Source organism: Rhipicephalus sanguineus, chromosome 3 (genome assembly GCF_013339695.2).
Source record: "Rhipicephalus sanguineus isolate Rsan-2018 chromosome 3, BIME_Rsan_1.4, whole genome shotgun sequence".
NCBI classification, from domain to species: Eukaryota; Metazoa; Arthropoda; class Arachnida; order Ixodida; family Ixodidae; genus Rhipicephalus; species Rhipicephalus sanguineus.
This window is the reverse complement of record NC_051178.1, coordinates 212,246,244-212,267,076: the sequence shown is the minus strand read 5'-3', so window position 1 is coordinate 212,267,076 and position 20,833 is coordinate 212,246,244. Positions and strand designations below refer to the sequence as shown.

Below are 20,833 nucleotides of genomic sequence, written 5' to 3'. Positions count from 1 at the left end.
TGTTCTCGTCTTTTTTTCTTGCCGCCAACGAAACACCGGGAACAGAGGCGTGACCAGGGCGACACGCGCAAGTTAATTCTTACTATTTAGTGAAGCCACCCACTGCTGCCGCAATTCAGGCGACGAAGGAAAACGATGCAGCGCGAACATGCCACGCTTGCACTCATCGCGTGGCGTACATGCGCTGCGGACACACGATTGCACCTTAAATATTTCTCTTCCGCTGCTTGTTCGTTCACCCGTACACGACAAAGTGATGACCAGATGACTTGCTATGCGAATGCAGTAAATTTTCTGCCATGGTAGTCACTTCGTATCGGACACAGGCGCATAACACAGTCACACAAACGCGTACCGAAGCAACACACACACAGCACTGGCGCAGCCCAAAGCACGGAAGTTTTTCCGATTTACCGACGCCACCCATTTCTTCTGCAATTCCGGCGACGACGGAAAGTGATACAGCGAGAACATGTCACACTTGCAATCCTCGCGCGGCGTGCTGTGCTGCGGGCACACAATCACGCCTAAAATGTTCCTTTTCCGCTGATTGTTCGTGCACCCGTGCACGACACAGTGATGGCCAGACGATCGGTTCTTTGAATACGCACCATTTCCGTCCATGACAATCGCTTTTTATCGCAAAGAAGGGCCTAATTCACACACAACATCCAAACGTATCAAGCGTACAGATACAACATGCGCAGCCCAAAGCGCGATGGCAACACTGAAAACATACCCTCGACCCCTGCAGCGCACTGGTGCGAGCATGGGTGCGAGGGTGCTCCTGTGAAAAGGTGTATACACACCAGTTTCTATTTTTCTGCCAGAGATGGCGCTGCTTGTCAAGAGCAGCAGCGCCGCTAAGCGTTGCTTGGGAAGCCTATAGCGGCCCAGAAACCTCGTAGTGCTACTTTTGTGCCAAAGAAGTGCTTATTTTGAAATAAAATCACGCTTTAGTGGTCCGCATCGTGTTAGCGCACTTCACTCGCCTGAAAGCGGTCTTTCCCACGTCACTGTTGCCGTGCCCAACGTTGCCCGCCTTTACTGCGCGGCGGCGTGCACTGGCGGCGTGCACCATTCGGGCATCCTAGAGTTACTGTATATGCTACCTTTAGGTAGCATATAACTTTAGGGCATCCGGCAACATCACATGCGTGCGGCATTTTGTCGAACTTTCTGTCAGAGCGACTTTCACGATCGTGCAGAACACACGCGGCATTACGCGATACCGAAACTACCACTGAGACGCGACCGCGTGAGCGACGCCGGGCACCGGGCGAAGCGCAGTTCGGCGAAAACGGAACCTTTGAACCACGCGCGCCATTCCCCATGGCAACGCCAAAGAGGTTCTTTTTTTTTTTCGTGAATCAAACAGAAACGAACAAGCAGCATTTTATTACGTCTTTTGGTGCACGGAAGGTTCTTTTTTTTTATTGCAGCTAGTGTGATTACTAGTGAGTAATTGTAGTCGGACGCTCTCACGTCATCGGGATCATTTCCAAAATGTCCCACTCGTGGCGCACGTCGCGTGATACATTTAGCTTAACTTCTCGGTAAGTATAGGACACTGCTGTTGGCAATATTGCCGTTTTAGACGTTGTCATACATTGAGCTTTCACTCTGAGATAAATTGTTATTTGCCTTTAGTGTCCCTTTAATTAATGCGATTACTTCTTGGTTATTTCTGTTAATTATATTATTTTAGACCTTGCTCGTTCGTATTAACCCGGGTTTGAGAATTGATAGCCTTGTTATGGCCTGTATTGAGCGCTTTATTGTGAGCGTGATCACGCCACGTGAGATGAATGGACGACAAGCCGGGCCTCTAAAGTTCTCCGCACTTAACAAGTGCTTACGAACATTACTGCAATGACACGCTTACACCTACACGCTGATCAGTACTCAAAAAAGTGAAAGTTTCGCCGCAACGGCGAATCAATGAATGCGATAGCAAGAAATTGGAATGTAACGAGAAGAACGGAAAGCAGCTCGAAATTGCCAGCGCGTCGCTCGAGCCCAAAGGACGCACGAACAGAACGCACACAGGACGAGCGCGAGCTATCATGCTTCACAGCTCGATACTTGAAGCGCACTGCTGAAACATAAAGCAGGACGCAGGAAACAAACGAACAGGTACACACAGGACCAGCGCGAACTATATGTCGCAGCTGTTACTTATTTCTGTTTGAACAGCGGGCTCCTTTCGCAAACGCGGCCGCTGCAGCGAGCGAAGTGACCTTCGTACGCTCTGTGACTTCAGCGCGGACATCGCGGGGAAAGCACAAGACATACAACCCCCCGCTCCACCCCCCCCCTTTCTTTCCTTGAGATAAGCGCACGAAGGCGACCACGCCCCGTAGGGCGAAGAGCCTCGGCGTTCGCAGGAGCGGGGCGACGACCTTTAAAGCGCGCCCAGCTCGCACATCGCGCCATCTCGCTGGTGAGTAAGAAAGCACGCTGAAGTAAATGGTATATATAAATAGCTTGCCGTTAGCATGCTGAAAGACGCTACTCTCCGTGGCTTAGCCGTCGAACGCCGTGCGTTTCGAGGCGAGAGGTCGGCCGTTCGATTCCGCGCGTCGGAAAGTATCTCTGAATTATTTTTCTTTGTTGCTTCTCTCTCTCTCTCTCTCTCTCTCTCTCTCTATATATATATATATATATATATATATATATATATATATATATATATATATATATATATATATATATATATATATATATGTTCCAACATTCCCTCCGTTGATCTCGTGACGCAGGAACCATACACGCTCAAGCATGCACACGTGCGGTGCCTCCATGTTTTAAGGAAAGCGTTATTGGTCGACTGAAAATTCCGCCCCTGTGGTAGGTGGTACTGTGGTTACGGTTCTCGGCTGTTGACGCCCAGGTCGCGGGTTCGATCACGGCAAGACGGTCACATTTCGACAGAGGCGAAATGCTAGAGGTTTATCTACTGTGCGATGTCAGTGCATGTTAGAGAACACCACATGCATGGTCAAAACTTCCGGAGCCCTCCACTACGGCGTGCCGCAGTATTCGCACGTAAAACAATATAAATTATTACATTATTAACGTTCTTTAGCGTATAATGAGTAACCGCCTACAGTGCTATTATAAGCGCCTCTACTTCCGATGCAGGAAGAGCAGCAACAGCTCCAGTAAGGAGACTCACTCACCTTGGTGTCTTTTGCATAGTAGAGTTTCCGCGGCTTGAGTCGAAAGTATCGCTTCTTCCACCTCTGCAAAACGAACAAGGTGAAACCGTTGACAGCCAGGCCACGACCGAGGCAGTGCACGCAATACCGCTGCCACTAAATAAATACGCTTACGGTTTAATACAGTTCAGTCAAGCTTGAAGCGATCACCTTCGAATTGGTCACCACTTTAGCTCGTGTGCACACCGCAGCGAAAGTTCAGTCCGGTATGTTGACTAAACAATGGCCACCAAAGTGTGAGCCACGATTTAATTTGAAGCATACTTGTAGCATAAAAGTAGTGAATACTCAGAAGCTGCCAAGGTAGGTCTTGGATAGAGACAAACGCTAGACTTTCTCGAATAATCGCGGGAAGACATTTCATTGCTTTGAACATGTTATATTTCCATGCTTCTCTCATTCATAATCGTTAACGTACGTGCGACAGTTCCGCAAACAGAGGGCCTATGATCCCTGAGGCGGGTTCTTAATGTGCCATGGCATATTGTGATGACGTTTTCTTGCAGACTTGGGTGCTGTGACATTGGATTGTCTCTCGTAGTTTGTGTCGGGAACTGTACTTGTGGGAACTCCTCGGTGCATTCATATTACTCTTATAGCAAGTGGGAACACTAATTAGGGGTGTGCGAATAGTGAAATTTCATCTCGAATCGAATTCGAATCGAATAGTGCCTAATAGTGGCTAAAAATATCGAATATGGAGTCGAATCTCGAATACAAACATTTTATTGGAAATTCAAAGAAACGACAAAGAAACGAAACCTGTTCATGTCCTCAAGCACCATAACTCAACGAACGACTGCTACCGAAAGACTACAAATTGTCATGCAGAGACACAAGCTGTTCCGCATGACCTGCCATGGCTTCAGGCTCTCTCGCCGTGATGTTACGGTGTTTCCCGCAGAAATGAAAACATGCGCTCACTGGGCTACCCTTATTTATCTCTCTTATTTACACGAAACGTGTACCGCCAGTTACGGCAAGACAAAGGAAAAAATCAGGGACGCTATGGAGAGGTGACAGCATTTGTTACGCGCTTGTTCGGGAGGGATTTTTCTTTTTCCAGCTTTTGTGGGCGCGCATGCATGTTGATAGAAGAGCGGCCACTCCAGTCAGCAGCGGCACTCCGAACGGCTAAGAGAGGGGGGTACGGTAGCTAGTTTTTTTACTCCATGGTCGCGCGATACGGCTCATCTGACAACGGTAATGTTGCGCGTCATCGTCGTGACTGCTTCGGGCCCAAAAATCTTCGGGCACCTGCTCACAGCAGCGCTTTAACTGTGCGCCGGAACGATGGGAGTTTCTGAACGAGTGATGCGGTGCGGCAGTGGTGACTGCACAGCGTGAAAAAATTTTGGCATGGGAAGCCAATCACGGAGTGTTTCGCGGGCCAACGTCGGGACGTTATACGGCGCTTGCGGCAGACGCAACCGAACTACGCAAGAAGTCCGTGCCCATGGCTGGGCAAAGATACTTTGAAATTGTATCGCGATACGATGCAAGATACTCAGGCAAGAAGTATCTGAGATACAGATACAAGATACTGCCGCAATAAATGTATCCGATACGATACTTGCCAATTGTATCTTAAGATACTTCGATACATTTGCAAATTTGTTATTATATCAAGTAGCAGCAAACGAAATGCACAAAAATGTCTTCATGAAAATTTCTTAACTGTGACCAATTTTGTTTCATTTGAATGAAATATCTATTTGTATAGTAAAAGTTCTGTCCTTCCTACTCGAACTATATTAGTTCAATTCCAAAACAACTTACTGGGGTTTGTTTAAACTGCTTAACAGGACATCTCCTTATACACTTCGCTGATATTGGTTCTTGCTTGTCTTTTTGTAATGGATGGGAGTTGCTGCTCAGCTTGCCGACCAGCTAGACGGTTGCCATATAATCACAAGAACTTCAGTAACAAGCCTTCACACGATGGTGCAAATACCGGCGTGGAGATTTAGCTTGTCCTTAAACCACCGCTACGCAATGCCGAATCACCGGACAGGGGTACAGCAGCAACAAAGCTGGGAGCGATATTTTTTGTGACGCATAGTGCATGTATATGTAGGGGGCATGAAACTGCAATGGTTGTTCATATTCTACTTACCTGCTGGTGTAAAGCGCTCGTTAACGATATACTCGCTAACGCGCAGTCTTTGAACAATTATCCTTCAATGTAAGAACATGTGCAACCAGGAAGCGTCTGAGACGTATTGTATTGTCACGTGGCATAGCTACGATTAGGAAGGCAGCAGTCAAATTGTAGAAGCGAAACTCTTTGGTGAGCTAACTTATGCCAAGAACACTAATTAACTGAAAGTACAATCAAAGCACGCTGCACACTGATAGCGGCGATCACATTCATCGGTCGTCGGTAATCTGAGCATCGGCGGAACGCGTCGTCTTTCATACATCACGGATCAAACGTTCTAGCGTTATCGCTGGTGCTCGCGCAGGCTCCCGAATAAACTAGGCTACTCGCGCCCTGAGCGTAATTTTAACAGAACAATGGGGGAAAATCGCGAAGCTTCCCCAACGTTGCGGCGCGGCTTGCGTTGAGTGGTGCTAACAGATTTTGGCGGGTTAAACTCAATCAAACCAAAATAAAGACGTATGAGCTCGTGGCAGTATAGTTGCACAAAGCGTCGCAAGACATAGCCGCTATTCGCACTATTGCCACTTACAGCTCTGATTATCTGGCGATTAGTAATAGTAAAAAAAAAATCAGGGAGACCCAAAAAAGTAAAATACATATAAGTAAAATAGAAAGGGGGTTCTGTATTAAACACTCACAATGAATAATTAGAGGAACACGATACAGGCAGCACCCATGGCTATGACGATCAAGCATGAAGTATCAACTTACCACTTAAGGTTAGATAAAAATGCAGTGGCTATGTAAAATTGCCTGAAACGACTCGTTAGGACGCTAATAAGAAAAATTTGGTGTAAATTTTTCTCCCTCATTAATGATCCCATGCTCGTCAGCGCGCCTTGAGCAACTTTTCAGCGTGCTCATGCAACCGTGCACACAGTTTTCAGGTCCCTAAGATTTTACAGCGACATAGTTTTGCTACCTATACTTCGTCTCAGAAATGACGCGCGCTGCTACTCGATGCGGCCGTGCACATGCACAGTTGCGTTTTTGATTACTTGGCTTGGCTCGGGTATCGAGAGAGCAACGACGCCGAGACAAGCCATCCATGACACAGGCGCAGGCAACCTTGGGTGCAGGCGCACACAACGCTGTACAAATACCGGGAAGGTGTATAAAGCCACACATCTCATTGTAACAGCTTGCTATTTTCAAAAATGGTTGGAAAGCTCAAAATAAAGGTGGTTAAGCATAGTTAACAGTAACTCCGGCGAAAGGAGAACGACAGCTTTCACAAGGGCTAGCGGCATCGCTATCAATTCTCAGCGTTGCTGGAGCAAGCCTCCATGCGTGTTTGGAGCCTTTCAGATCGAAAAATACTGCTTATAAAATAACTACGTGCTTTACGGATAAACCACTGCAGCTACAAACGCTACGAAGGGTGAGCTTCCTGTCGCGCCGTAAAAAACTGGGTCGAGAAAAATCAGTTGTCGGTCCCTTTAAGTAAATACCTAGTTTTTAGACTAGCTCTTTCATTCACGTAATTGTAATGTTCAAAATAATTTACAGTAATCAAGGTTGTATACACCTCTGGCAGAATTTCACCACTGGTTGGTAGGCACAAAGATTTCCTGTGCAGGTGGGAACAATGCCTCGTTTACAGAAATAGCGACGCACTAAAATCATCTGCGAAGTTGAATTGCGTAGAACGAAAACCGCGGTTCGTTGAGAAACCCTTGCACAAAACGATCCAAACAGTCTAGAGCCGTTGGCGGGAGCGATATTGTTTTGCGCAGCACTTTTTAGAAGAACCGCGACGACAACATGCATTGAGGTTAGGTTGTACGACATGTTACCTGCACGCAATGCTTCCAGAACGAACTTTTCAACGGCACGACCACGAAAGCAAGGGCGAGCAGCTTACGGGAAATATGTGCGATTACATAGCGCGCGTGTGCGAAAAGGCCTCGGACGCTTACGCCATTGCACTCACGACGTTAGAAATGCCAACCTTCATGTTTTCCAGGGCGGCAGTATGCTAGCTCTGCACGCTAACGAAACGGGCATATCACGGCCGCCAACCACGGATAGCAACTGGGTTGCCTGCCAAATCTGGCGGCCACTAGCGGCTGCATATCACCACCCTAAAACTGTGTGTGTGTGTGTGTGTGTGTGTGTGTGTGTGTGTGTGTGTGTGTGTGTGTGTGTGTGTGTGTGTGTGTGTGCGTGTGTGTGTGTGTGTGTGTGTGTGTGTGTGTGTGTGTGTGTGTGTGTGTGTGTGTGAAGGCTCTGTTGCAGCACCGGAACAACAGCGCCGCTATGTTGAACAGCATTGGAGGGAGTGTATCTCCTTGCCTGACGTCTTTCTTGATCGCCATTTCGTTGCTCTTCTTGTGGAGAAGCAGTGCAGCTGCGGACTCTTTGTAGATGTTAGCTAGGACATTTATATATGTTTCAAGTACTCCTTGGTGACGCGAAGCCTCCAAGACTGTTGATGTCTCTACAGAGTTGAACACCTTTTCGTAGTCTATGAAAACTATAAGAAGAGGTTTCTTGTACTCAGGAGATTTCTCTATTACCTGATTGATCACGTGGCTCTAATCAATTCTAGAGAACCCCTTCCTGAAGCCGGCCTGCTCTCAAGGTTGGTTGCAGTCTTGTGTTTCTCTTATATTTTGTTTGAAATCGCCCTCGCAAATATTTTTATATAACACTGAAAGAAAGCTGCTGATGGGTATGTAATTTTTCCAGTCTTTAACAACTCCCTTCTTGAGTATTAATATAATGTTGTCATCTTTCCAGCTCACTGTCCACTCGAAGTTTATAGACATTGAGAGTAGAGTGTCGCAAGTTTCTGTGAAATGGAATCCCCTCCATCTTTGTTTAAATCGACAGTTAAACAGTCTTCTCCGACGGCTTTTTCTGCGGGCCATACCTCTTATGGCGTGTTTTAATCTCATCTGCAGATACATATAGAACTTCAGTGTTGTTGTTTTTTTCTGCTTTGACTTCATTTGAGGATAGATGGCTTATGACATCACGTCACAAGTCGTCCGACCACGTAACCCTAACTACGCGTTCTATATCGGGCACACACAGAGGCTGGACAAGATATTCTGAACTTTAAAAAAAAAGTAATGCTTCATAGGAAGCTACCCGCCAACTAATGACATTTTCGCATTCTTAAAGCGATGTCATTCGATGTCGGTGTCGATGTCAGCGATGTCGGTGTCGGCGGCGTTGCCCGCCAGCGAAAACTCCGAATCGATGCAAAGAATGAAAATTAGGGTTCGAGCCGGAATCGAAGCCAGGCATTCGGCGTGGCAGTCAAGTATTCTATTAAGGAGCGAGAAAACTGCCTCGTAAAATGTCGCACCAGGCGTCACACAATATGCATTGTGTGGTTTGAAGCTAGGCACCAGTTACGAAGGGTTCAGTCATAATTCATCATCACCAGCCACAGCGTCAACAAGTATTGCAGCCACGTAGGTGCCTTACAGACGCGAAGTAGGTAATTCCCTACTTCGCGAAATGGTGAATTACGGTAGTGGGTACTTCGCAAGTGTGTTTGCAGGACGACATATCTGGCAGCATAGTGGATCCTGACTGGCGAGGACATCGTGGGCCACGACGAATCACCGAACAACGACAGACTGGACCTCGGCAACGAACCCAATGTGCTGTACTATGCAAGTAAGGTTTGTCCGAAGCACCGGCAGACTAGAATTACCAGATTTTAATTGGGGCGGTTTAGTCTTTAGTGCAGTTCGTGTCTATAGTTAACGGTTATTCGTATATTTTTGTCTATCCTCCGTCTGTTTTGCTTTCACAAATGTGTTGTGCTATTCTAGCCGTCTCGCCTGAGTCCATCGCCCGGAAGGTGCACTTACTTGGAACGAACTTGTCTGTTTCAGCAGGCATCCCTCCTTCACGCACACCTGCAAAAGGAAAGTTAGTCGAAGTGAACAGGCTGATCAGTTAGCGTTCTACGTAGCACTCCGTGTAAATAACCATAGTCGGGCAACGCAAAGCGCTCGTGCGATGACAGCCGCCAAGACACTCGGTGTGGAACTTTCCCGCGAAGTGTTTCTTTCCTCCCGCTAAAGACTCGGACCACTCCATTCATTAACTCGCGACGTTGAGAAAAATAAAATAATTGCAAAAAACAGCCGTTCGTTAGCGCGCCTGGATGTCTGTTAAGTGATCTCGACGAGCACGGCGCTATATAGAATGGAGGAGATGGCAAAACATCGCTAAATATAGGCCACTTCGAAAGTTGCTCACGAAACTCACGCGGAGGCCGCCATTAGATGCAGCCGCACAATGTGCGCTTGCCCCGCGTGTGTGTGCCGGTGGTGACGGCCCCGTTTTTCACAAACTTTGCATCCAGTGGCGTACCAACTCGTTCGCGAGTGAGGGGGGGGGGGGGGGGGGGGGGGGGGCTGGCGTCGCTCACTCTGTCCGCCGTGTATATATATATATATATATATATATATATATATATATATATATAGGCAGAGAAAGGGTGTTCCACACTCGCCGCCATGGCTGCCACTGGCGCTGACTGACACTCCTAAGTTTCAATCCACATATATACCCTATAAAAGTGGACGGGGAGATGACCGCCGCCGTAGCTCAATGGTAGAGCATCGGACGCGTTATTCGAAGGTCGCAGGTTCGGTCCCTGCCGGCGGCAAGTTATCTTTTCGTCCACTTTACTTTCTTCACATTTATATTCTAATTACCACAAATAACACCCCCTATACTTTCCTTGGCATTGCTGTCTGTTAGTTCTCATGAATATTATGTCTAACAAAGAAAAACGAGCCCTTAAAAAAGTAATCTTCTTTCCTTCTCTCTCTCTCTCTCTATATATATATATATACACACGGCGGACTGAGGTGATTTGAGGTGATTTTTTATATTCATAGAGCTGATCAGATGACTTGCTTTTCAAAACTGTTTGTTTTAAATCAAGAAAGAATATGGACAAACAGATTGTGCAGGCTGGGCTGCCCTATTATACCGCGACAACACAGCAGTGTTTAATAACATTTTGGAAATATTACCATGAAGTTTAAGAAGTACACCCAAATTTAACTTGATCATCTGAGCATTGCATCAGCAAACTTCCCAGTCTTAGTTTGGCGTTGTAGATACGATGAGTATGAAGAACCTGCTATGACTCTAGTACCTTAAATTCTTACTTATTAAACAAAACATGTGGCTGACAAAGCAAGGTACTTCGCAGAAGTCTTCAGGATAAGCCGAGTGTCAATTTGTTTACTGTTAGAGCCCACTAATATAAAGTCTTTCTAAAGAAGAAGACCAAGTTCAGTCGATTAATACTTAAGCAAACCACATTGAGCTGATTGATTATAAGATTATAAATGACTACGAATTTATATACCAGGTGTCGTTCCTTGCCTTCCTACTTTTCCCAGCTTAGGTTGGGGCATGACCAGGATTTGGGGACATTAGAGTTACTGTATATGCTATTAAAGGTAGCATATACAGTAACTCTAGGGGACATGTGCACGTAGCGCCATCTCTCGTCGGTGAAAGCGGTGGCGTGCCGTAACTGAATGGGAAATACGCGAAAAAAAAATTACATCCGACTAACAAAGCTAGTTATCAAAAACGACTCCTAGGTGATTCCACGTAAGATCGAACAAACGATGGCTGGTCGACCTCTTAAATTTACTTCAAAATTTTATATATTATTGCCTGATGAGTGGAAAGAAGAGATCCGCAATTTGTTTTGCCGCCAAAAATTTTTTCGAAGCACAGGAAATCAATAATGACGAAGAGGTGGAGTGGAGCTCTCATCCGCTCTGCTGTTTTGGCCAACCTTCGTTATGAATTGCACAAAATATATTAAAGTTAGGTAGCTGAAATTTCTTTAACTAAATATATGCATGTTTTTGCTTCTGCTCAGGTATTTTTAGTTTTTATGTGTAGTGTAAATGTCTTTATCATCATCATCATCCTGTCTACGCCCACTGCAGGGCAAAGGCCTCTCCCATGTTCCGCCAATCAACCCGGTCCTGTGCTTTCTGCTGCCACGTTATACCTACAAACTTCTTAATCTCATCTACCCACCTAACTTTCTGTCTTCCCCTCACGCGTTTGCCATCTCTTGGAATCCAGTCAGTTACCCTTAATGAACACCGGTTATCCTGCCGACGTGCTACGTCTTTATGTCTTTATAAAAAACCTCAAAATTGGCCCAGGAAACGTTATTTTCTTTACTTTGAAGGTTTTTATCTCAAAAAAGCCTTGTAGCGGAGCAACGAAAATTCCGCATTATGTTCTTCGCATGCTTATCTACCAAACTGCCGAATCTTATATTTATATAACGTTTCAGTAAAGAGATATGATCGGGCTAAGTTCAAGAAAACACCGAACAATGGAAACTTCTGACGACAATTAAAAAAAAAAAATTTTACATTTCTTAAACTTTGTCCACTTATTCTCCTCCACATCAGCTTTCACAATCTTTGAAAACATGTTGCATAATGTCGTTGCACTAATAGTTACGGCCCCTTCAATATGACCCTTAGGCAAGGATTGGGAATTCCGACTTCTTGCCCAGCAAGTGTATAAAATGCAGGCAGGATTGAATTTCTTTTTATTAAAAGGCCAGCAGTACCGAAAAAGGTGTTGCCGGCACTGAAGGCGTGAATTTTGAAATTATTTGGTCACTGCAGCGGCCACGAGCGCGGGGCTACCGAGCAGGCGCGCGCGCACCCGAGATGCTCGTTGTTTCGGGTGCTCCTTCGTGTTTTTGGCTTACTTCGTGGCGCCGTTTCGTAAATATGGACGCACAACAACTTTGTAATATAAACACCTGCCCTGAAGTCAGTCAATAAAAAGTTAACGAGCTTTAAATGCGAAGCATTTCTCAGCGAACCTTTGGCACCTTGAGCGTTTCTATCTATCTATCTATCTATCTATCTATCTATCTATCTATCTATCTATCTATCTATCTATCTATCTATCTATCTATCTATCTATCTATCTATCTATCTATCTATCTATCTATCTATCTATCTGTCTATCTGTCTGTCTGTCTGTCTGTCTGTCTGTCTGTCTGTCTGTCTGTCTGTCTGTCGGTCCGTCCGTCCGTCCGTCCGTCCGCCTACGATGTGAGCTCTCCGGGCCGTTTCGTTAATGGGATATATACCAAAATTAGTATGACATATATATAACATGACCGTATTACGAACATAAGTGCCAGGTCATAACATGAAAATCATGATATGCATGTCATGAACAGCATGATTTACATGCCATGGTCTTGGGGCTCTTGCGGCCGTTTCGTTAATTTTATATATACCAAAATTGGTATGGCGTAACAATAGTGTATGACCACGGCCGCTCGATGGAGGGAGATCGAGCGGCCGTGGTATGACGAACACAAGTGACAGGTCCTAATGTGCAAATCATGACAAGCATGTCATGTACAGCATGATTCACATTATATGGTCTCGAGGCGCTCGTGACCGTTTAAATGAATGGATACATACGAAGACTGGTATGATGAGACATTTCTGTATGACGAACATAACTTACACATGGTAACACGAAAATCACGACATGCAAGTCATGTACGACATGATTTACATACTACGCTCATGGTGGCCGTTTAAATGAATGGATACATACTGTTTGGTTTTGGCCGCTCATAAGTCGATTGTGCAGACGGGACGGGACGGCGCGGCACGGTACGTCGTACAAAGCTTCTTTCTCGGCTCTCCCCCTGCCTGGTCTTTCGCTGGGCAATTATCAAGAGAAAGCAAACGGCTTCCTTTGAGCAGCGATGGCCAGCATGGGTTGCGGTCAAGCGACCGTTCTCAGAGGTCGGCGGCCCGAACGTGTGGGAAAATGAGGAGGACATCACCCGCTCGTCGCTCGAGGCGACAGTATGCGTGACCCCAACGACGGCCGACATGTGCCTTCGCAACAATGCAAGGTCGAATGCGTGGGAGGCAGGGTCACGCAAACGCCTTTTCTTTCCCAGAACCATTTAACGACTGGCTCCGCGAGTTCAACTCGAGGCGTATGGGAAAATGGCGTGAACGCACCAGGGCTAAGATACAGATGTATTTCGACCGTGAGAATCCCTGAGAGCGTGGGATAAGGAGAGGGAGAGCCATGATGGGAAAGAGTGCCAAAACGCCTGTCTGCGCTGTAAAGACACTGCTGTCGAGATTAAGGACAGCCCAGTAGGGAGTGGCTTAATCTGAGGATAAACAGATTGGATAACAGAATGTCGAGGCGGACCACCAGTGGCCACCTCCCCTTTTCTTTGTTACCGCAAGGTACTTAAGACTGGACGGAATTCGTTTCCCTTCAGTCTAGGCTGTAATCACCTAACTGATCGATCGGTAAGACTCCGTACGATGCAACTTTCGTCTGGGCCGTAACCACTCCGTGGTCGAACAGTGAGACTCGGTTCTTCGTATGTAGCAACAGTGTTCTAGGCTCTAACTTAAGAAAAGTTAAGTAGAAGAGTAAGACGCTGTTGATGTCTATGTTATCATCAGTCTGCTTCGGCAAGATGTACATATGACTGTAAATATTTCGCTACAATATACCTTCAAGTTTTTATTGCCTCCAACCTGCCTCCTGCTTCATCGACGTCGATCATCTCCTTGACGGGACTTCAACCCACATCAAGGAGAAAACGAACAAGGAAAAAACATAACTCATACCAAAAGTGCTATGATCAGACATTTCTGTATGACTTACATAATTGACAGATGGCAACATGAAAATCATGACATGCAAGTCATGTACATGATTTACATGCCACGCTCATGGCGCCCTCGCGGCCATTTCGCTCGCTTGATATACACCAAAATTGGTATTACCCGACGAGACTGCTTGATGAACGTAAATTAGAAGTGATAACGTGAAAATAATGACATGCAAGTCATGTACGACATGATTTACATGCCACGCTCATTGTCCGAACGTTGCCGTTTCGCTCGCTTGCTATACACCAAAATTGGTATTGCGCAACGAGACTGTATGATAAACGTAAATAAGAGGTGGTAACGTGAACATCATGACATACAAGTCATGTACGACATGATTTACAAGCACGCTCATTGTCCGATCGTTGCCGTTTCGCTCGCGTGATATGCACCAAAATTGGTATTGCGCGACGCGACTGTATGATGAACGTAAATTAGAAGTGATAACGTGAAAATCATGACATGCAAGTCACGTACGACATGATTTACATGCTACGCTCATGGTGCCCTCACGGCAATTTCGTACGCTTGATAAACACCAAAATTGGTATTGCGCGACGAGACTTATGATGAACGTAAATCAGAGGTGGTAACGTGAAAATTATGACATGCAAGTCATGTACGACATGACTGACATGCCACGCTCATGGTGCCCTCGCGGCCATTTCGCTCGCTTGATATACACCAAAATTGGTATTGTGCGGCGAGACTGCATGATGAACGTAAATTAGAAGTGATAACGTGAAAATCATGACATGCAAGTCATGTGCGACATGATTTACATGCCACGCTCATTGTCCGATCGTTGCCGTTTCGCTCGCGTGATATGCACCAAAATTGGTATTGCGCGACGCGACTGTATGATGAACGTAAACGAGAGGTGGAAACTTGAAAATCGTGACAGGCAAGTCATGTACGACATGATTTACATGCTACGTTCATGGTGCCCTCGCGGCAATTTGGCTCGCTTAATTTACACCAAAATTGGTATTGCGCGACGAGACTGTATGGCGAACATAAATGAGAGGTGGTGACATGAATATCATGACATGCATGTCATGTAAGACATGATTTACATGACACTGTCATGGTGCGCTTCCGGCCGTTATGTTAACTGGATATACACCAAAATTGGCATGGCATGACACTAGCGCGTCATGAACATAAATGACAGGTCATGTATTGTATATTCCATAATAATTTTTTTTTAATATCTGGGGTTTAACGTCCCAAAACCAGGAGATGATTATGAGAGACGCCGTAGTGGAGGGCTCCGGAAATTTCGACCACCTGGGGTTCTTTAACGTGCACCTAAATCTAAGTACACGGGCCTCAAACATTTTCGCCTCCATCGAAAATGCAGCCGCCGCAGCCGGGATTCGATCCCGCGACCTTCGGGTCAGCAGTCGAGCGCCGTAACCACTAGACCACCGTGGCGGGGCGTATATTCCAGAATATACATTTCATTAGCATGGCATATACCGGATTGTACATGCATGCATGCATGTCAAACATGCGATATATAGTGAACTAGATGCCATGGCATGATTGACTTGTCTCCAAGACAAACAAGGCGATGTAGCAGCTCTCTGCCGGCTGCTTCGCATTACATCGGTTCCCACAGTGCGTGGGATCTGCCGTATTTTTTGATCCGATCTCGCGTGACCCTACAAAACGCTGGTGTATTGGAATACGGCCGCTCCCGGGAGAGAAGCGGTTTTCGTGCATTGTCGTATCAGTGGTCACAGCACGAAGCGGTGAGATCACCGCGCGTATAACGGTATACGAGCCGTTTACTGATGTCTGCCGAGACAGCGCGTGCGCCAGCGCTCCCGACCGCTCCCTAATAGTGAATGTTCACTCTTGCTATTCGAGCCACGCAGCTCCCCCCTCCCCCAGCGTCCCCTCATGCTCCTTCGCCCAGCGAAAGACGGGCGGGGGCGTTTCCTTCCTGGTTGAGAAGCAATCGACGGCAGGCCTCTCATGCGGGCTGATTTCACCACATGCGCCCTTCGTGCGATGTAGATGGCCAGTTTGTTTAACCTCTGCTTCAGCCGTGTTCCTGGCCAGCGCTCGCCAGCTTTTACTCGCGGGTAGAACATAGGATGTGTTCTCCGGAGAGATGTTATTCATTTGGACTTTATACGGAATATGACGGCAACGGTGAAAAAATACCAGTCCAGAGTGTTCATATAATTGCCATCGCAATAAAAGATTTAGAAAAACCGTGGATGCGAGCTTGCCCCTTTTTTTGGAGAGCTGCATTGTCTGCGCTGTAGAGAGTTCGTTCGTTGGAAGAATCAATAATCCGGCGCCTTTTCCATTGGTTTCGTTCTCACCTTCACAACCCTTCTTACTGGCGATATCTCCTCGCCACTTATTTCTTTATAAAGCAGCACTAAGCGTTGAACCTAACAGGATTTCGCGCTTGTCCACTACACCCGGTTATCTCCGCTTGCGCAGTCGGAAACGCACAATATGGAGGGATACCAGTTGATCGCGCACGATGATCATGCGATACAAGGAAGGACGGGTGGTCGACTGCGTGGCAAAGCAGGGTGGGAGACAATTCACAAGTGATATTTCTCGTATATGGACCAATCGAGAGTAAGTACTCCAATGATGTCACGTGAATCACCGTATTGACGTCACTAAGTGCGCCAAAAAGATAAGAAACGTCAAGAGAGAATAGCGCGGTCGTTTCTCCACAGCGAAGCTGTTCTAGCTCGGAGTTGTCTGACCGTTCCCGAAAACTATCATCATCATGAACCGGTATGTCCCAAAGAATTTGGGCAAATCCTTCTACGGCGTGGCCTGTAATAACCCTGATGTCTGAGAGAACGAGTACAGAGAGAGAGGAAAGAAAGAAATAACGAACGAAAGAAAGAGAGAAAGAAAGAAGGAAGGAAACAGAGAGGCAGAAAGAAATATATTGAGAAACAGAAAAATTCTTCACTCGGCTGGGTTGGAACCCGCGTACCCTCGATCCGAATGCGAGCGTCCTATCACTCGGATATTCAGGCGCGCTAGCATAGCATACATCATAGCCTTGTATTGTATAGTATATAGTGCAGCAAGGGGGAGGAGAAAGGGTAGGGAGCGTGAGGAAGAGGGACGAGAGAGTAAAGCGTAGCACAGAAAGAATGAGAAGGAGAGAAATAGAGCGAAAGAAATGCATAATGAAAAAGAGAGGCAGAAAAAACATCATCGAAAGAGAGAAGCAGAGAGAGAAAGAGAAAGCAAGCATCGCGTCGTCTAGCGACCAGATACCGCATCACCTGGTTAAGCTGCGCATGCGCAGTAGCTAAGCCAAGCCTACCGAAGTGGCGGCGAGGACATACCGCGGCGCCGTCTGCCGGAATCTCTCTGTGACGTGTAAAATGACATCACGTGGTACCGACTGCACGAAGTGTTCGACGTCTCTAGCGATTCATGCTGTTCAGCCGCGGCTTTTCTCGCTTTGCAAGCATTGAATGTGTTTGTATTAGCTGCGAAAGAACCTAGAGTGTTTTAGAGCAAAGATTTTTTAGTGGGCCAACGTGCGATCATCGTCGCGTCGTGCACGCCGCCATATTTGGTCCAGCGCGGCCGAAGCTGCGGCGGCGCGGTGTTGATTTCACGCGTGGGCTTTTGCAGCCCCGAATGAAGCATACCGTTGTTCTCGAACTGATTAGGAAAGAAATAGCGGCGGATTGCACTTGCCTACACGCGCACGCACGCGTACTAACGCGATAAAGAAATGCAAACTGCGCGGCATTTACGTGCTCGGCTGTCGGCATTCATTAAATGCTAAGCATTTCTTAGCGAACTTCTGCGACTTTGAACTATCTATCTATCTATCCGCCCACCACCACCTTGTGCTCTCCTGGTCGTTTCGTTAATGGGATGTACACCAAATTTGGTATGGTATAACATGGCTGTATGACGAATATAAACTACAGGTGATAACATGAAAATAATGACATGCATGCCATGTACGGCATGATTTACATGCCACGCTGGTGGTGCGTTTGCGGCCGCTTCGCTAGCTTGATACACACCAAAATTGGTGTGGCGTGACAGGAGTTTGTAACAACAAAACTGAAAGTTGGGCGAGCTGGTACTCACTTCTTTTGCGCAAAACGTACACGGACACAAGGAAAAAAGAGGCAGACAACAGGGGCGCCCGTGTTGTCTGCCTCTTTCTTCCTTGTGTCCGTGTACGTTTTGCGCAAAAGAAATCATGAGTGACAGGAGTGTATGACGAACATAGGTTACTTGTTATAACGTGCAAATCATGACAGGCATGTCACGTAAAACAGGATATACATGACATGGTCTCGGGGCGCTCGCGGTCGTTTAATGAAATGCATATATACCAAAATTAATATGACGAGATATTTCTGTATGACGAACGTTAGTGACAGGTGGTAACATGTAAATCATGCCTTAACTGACATGCGTGCCATTATTTTCATGTTACCACCTGGTATTTATGTTCGTCATGCAGTCACGTCACGCAATACCGATTTTGGTGCATATCAAGCCAGCAAACCAGCCGCGAGTGCACCATGAGCATGGCATGCAAATCATGCCTTACATGACATGCGTGCCATTATTTTCATGTTACCACCTGTTATTTATGTTCGTCATACAGTCACGCAATACCGATTTTGGTACATATCAAGCCAGCGAACCGGCCGAGAGTCCACCATGTGCATGGCATGTAAATCACGCCTTAAATGAAATGCGTGCCATTATTTTCATGTTATCACCTGTCATTTATGTTCGTCATACAGACACGTCACGCAATACCAATCTGAAGCAGTCAGTTTTCGTAACGTGCTGATCGTTATATATGTGCCCAAAGGCGTCAATTTTACGCCAAACATAATTAACAGCTGCCCGGCAATGTTATTCATCATGAACCTTCTGCGGCAACCACGCGAAACAAGCTGCACTAGTGCAGGAGAGACGCAAACATTCCCCGAAATAACATACGTCATAAATGCGGGTATCAGATGGGAACAAATTTTTGCCGCCGTATTCTGTGCAGCCATATATACAGCCCATCACTTGGCATCCTTTTTTCCCGCCGGGAATAGCAAAGAGGGCTTTGCCCGTTTCCCGCCGGTTGCTGCACCCAAAAGCGCAGCACCCAGGCATTTTTTGATGCCTCGACAGGCTTGCGATGAAGTGTTAAAATTATACGGGATGTCGTAACGTTCTTGTACACACTTTTCTGAGGCTATAAAAACAATCGCCCTCTAAAGCGCCGTGCGTCGTGCGGCCGGGAGGCACCAGCGAAGTGAGCGAGCTGGATCATTTATGTGGCGAAGCTAGAGCACTGCACAGGCCGTGATTCTCGGCCCGGGCCCGGCCCGAACCCGAGAAAAAATTTCGCCTACCCGGCCCGACAGCAAATCGGGCGCGACAGGGGCCCGAACCACTAATTTGGGTGGTGTTGCCCGAACATGCAATCGACAGCAAGGTGTTTTAAGTGGCAAATATCTGCGCTTTCTTGGCGCATGTTTCGCTAGCAATTATACTTTTAACCTACGGTAATTCCTCGTAAAAAGAGGCTCACGGGGGAAACAGTTGAGCGGACATACTGGGAACAATGGATGTTTGTTCAGCAGTGGTATACTGTATCTTTTTTTTTTCTGCAAATACAATGGTGATCAAGGGCGTTTTGTAGCAGATAATATTGTAGCAATGAAAGCGATTTGCAGCATGAGTTCAGTTTCAATCGGGAGCGCATTAAAACAGGAGACAGAGAACAGAGCGCCCTCTTCACTTTGTTTTTATTGCCCTCTCTGTTGAAATGTAAAACATGCTCTAACGACGAAGCCGATGGTGCACCCTTCTGGATATGTAGCACCTGTCTTCAGCGTAGTAGCACTTGCCACAGGAAAAGAAATAGAGGAAGGCCAAACTCATTACCGTGTTGTAAATACAAACCAATAGGTAAAAATTATTATGAACCGCGTGCACCACGTGTACTTTTAGACATACGCATAAGCAGCCAAAAGGAAGAAAAAAAACTATTTGTCATAATTATGAGTGCAAATCAGCGCAGCCGACAGGAGGGGACAGAAGAGGGTACAGAGCTCTGGGTCCTCTTCTGTCCCCTCCTGTCGGCTGCGCTGTTTTGCACTCATAATCATGTTGTACCAACACGCCCAATCCTACAGTCTTCTAAGTTTATTCATTAATTTGTCATAGCATTATTTGCAAATATCACACCACTGCTAGCTATTAGTTTTTTGTGGCATATTTTATAGTTTATTTATTCACATGTTATTGTGTAAAAATACCAAATTGTCAAGAGATTTCGGCTTTAAGCACACCATGCGCTGTTGCATCACATATCCTGCCGCACTAAAGTTTCTCGCACTGCTTTTGCTAGCCGCAACGGTGCGCATGTGCCTTGCGAATCGTGAAGGCGTCGGCAGTCGTTGTTCTTAACTTCCACCACTGGAGCAAATTTCGAATATCTTTGTGGACCTCCGAAGAATGAACATAGCTGTCCAGCTCATCCCTTCATTTCTCTCGTTCTCGAACGTCGTGACACTCTTCAATATATTCTATAAAACTCCTCTTTGAGGGCTTCTCCTTGCAGTTTTCAGCAGTGTATGTTGTGGACGCTTTGCACCGTCCTCTTTTTTTTTTTCATATTATAATGCTGTATGCCTTCCTAACGATGTTGTAAGCTGGTAGAAGGTGGTGATTCGACTACGCGGGTAAAACTGGCACGAGGCGGATGA

General features: G+C 46.3%; 1 protein-coding gene across 1 annotated transcript in view; it reads right to left on the bottom strand.

Annotated features, from left to right (window-relative positions):
• Positions 1–20,833, bottom strand: part of LOC119388252 (diacylglycerol kinase eta) — a 232,814-nt gene that overhangs the window by 94,467 nt on the left and 117,514 nt on the right. Inside the window, exons 2-3 of the mRNA XM_037655924.2 lie at positions 9,216–9,263; positions 3,183–3,245 (exon numbers count right to left, since the gene is read on the bottom strand). Coding sequence (XP_037511852.1) covers positions 3,183–3,245; positions 9,216–9,263 — 111 coding nt within the window. The remainder of the gene's footprint in view (positions 1–3,182; positions 3,246–9,215; positions 9,264–20,833) is intronic.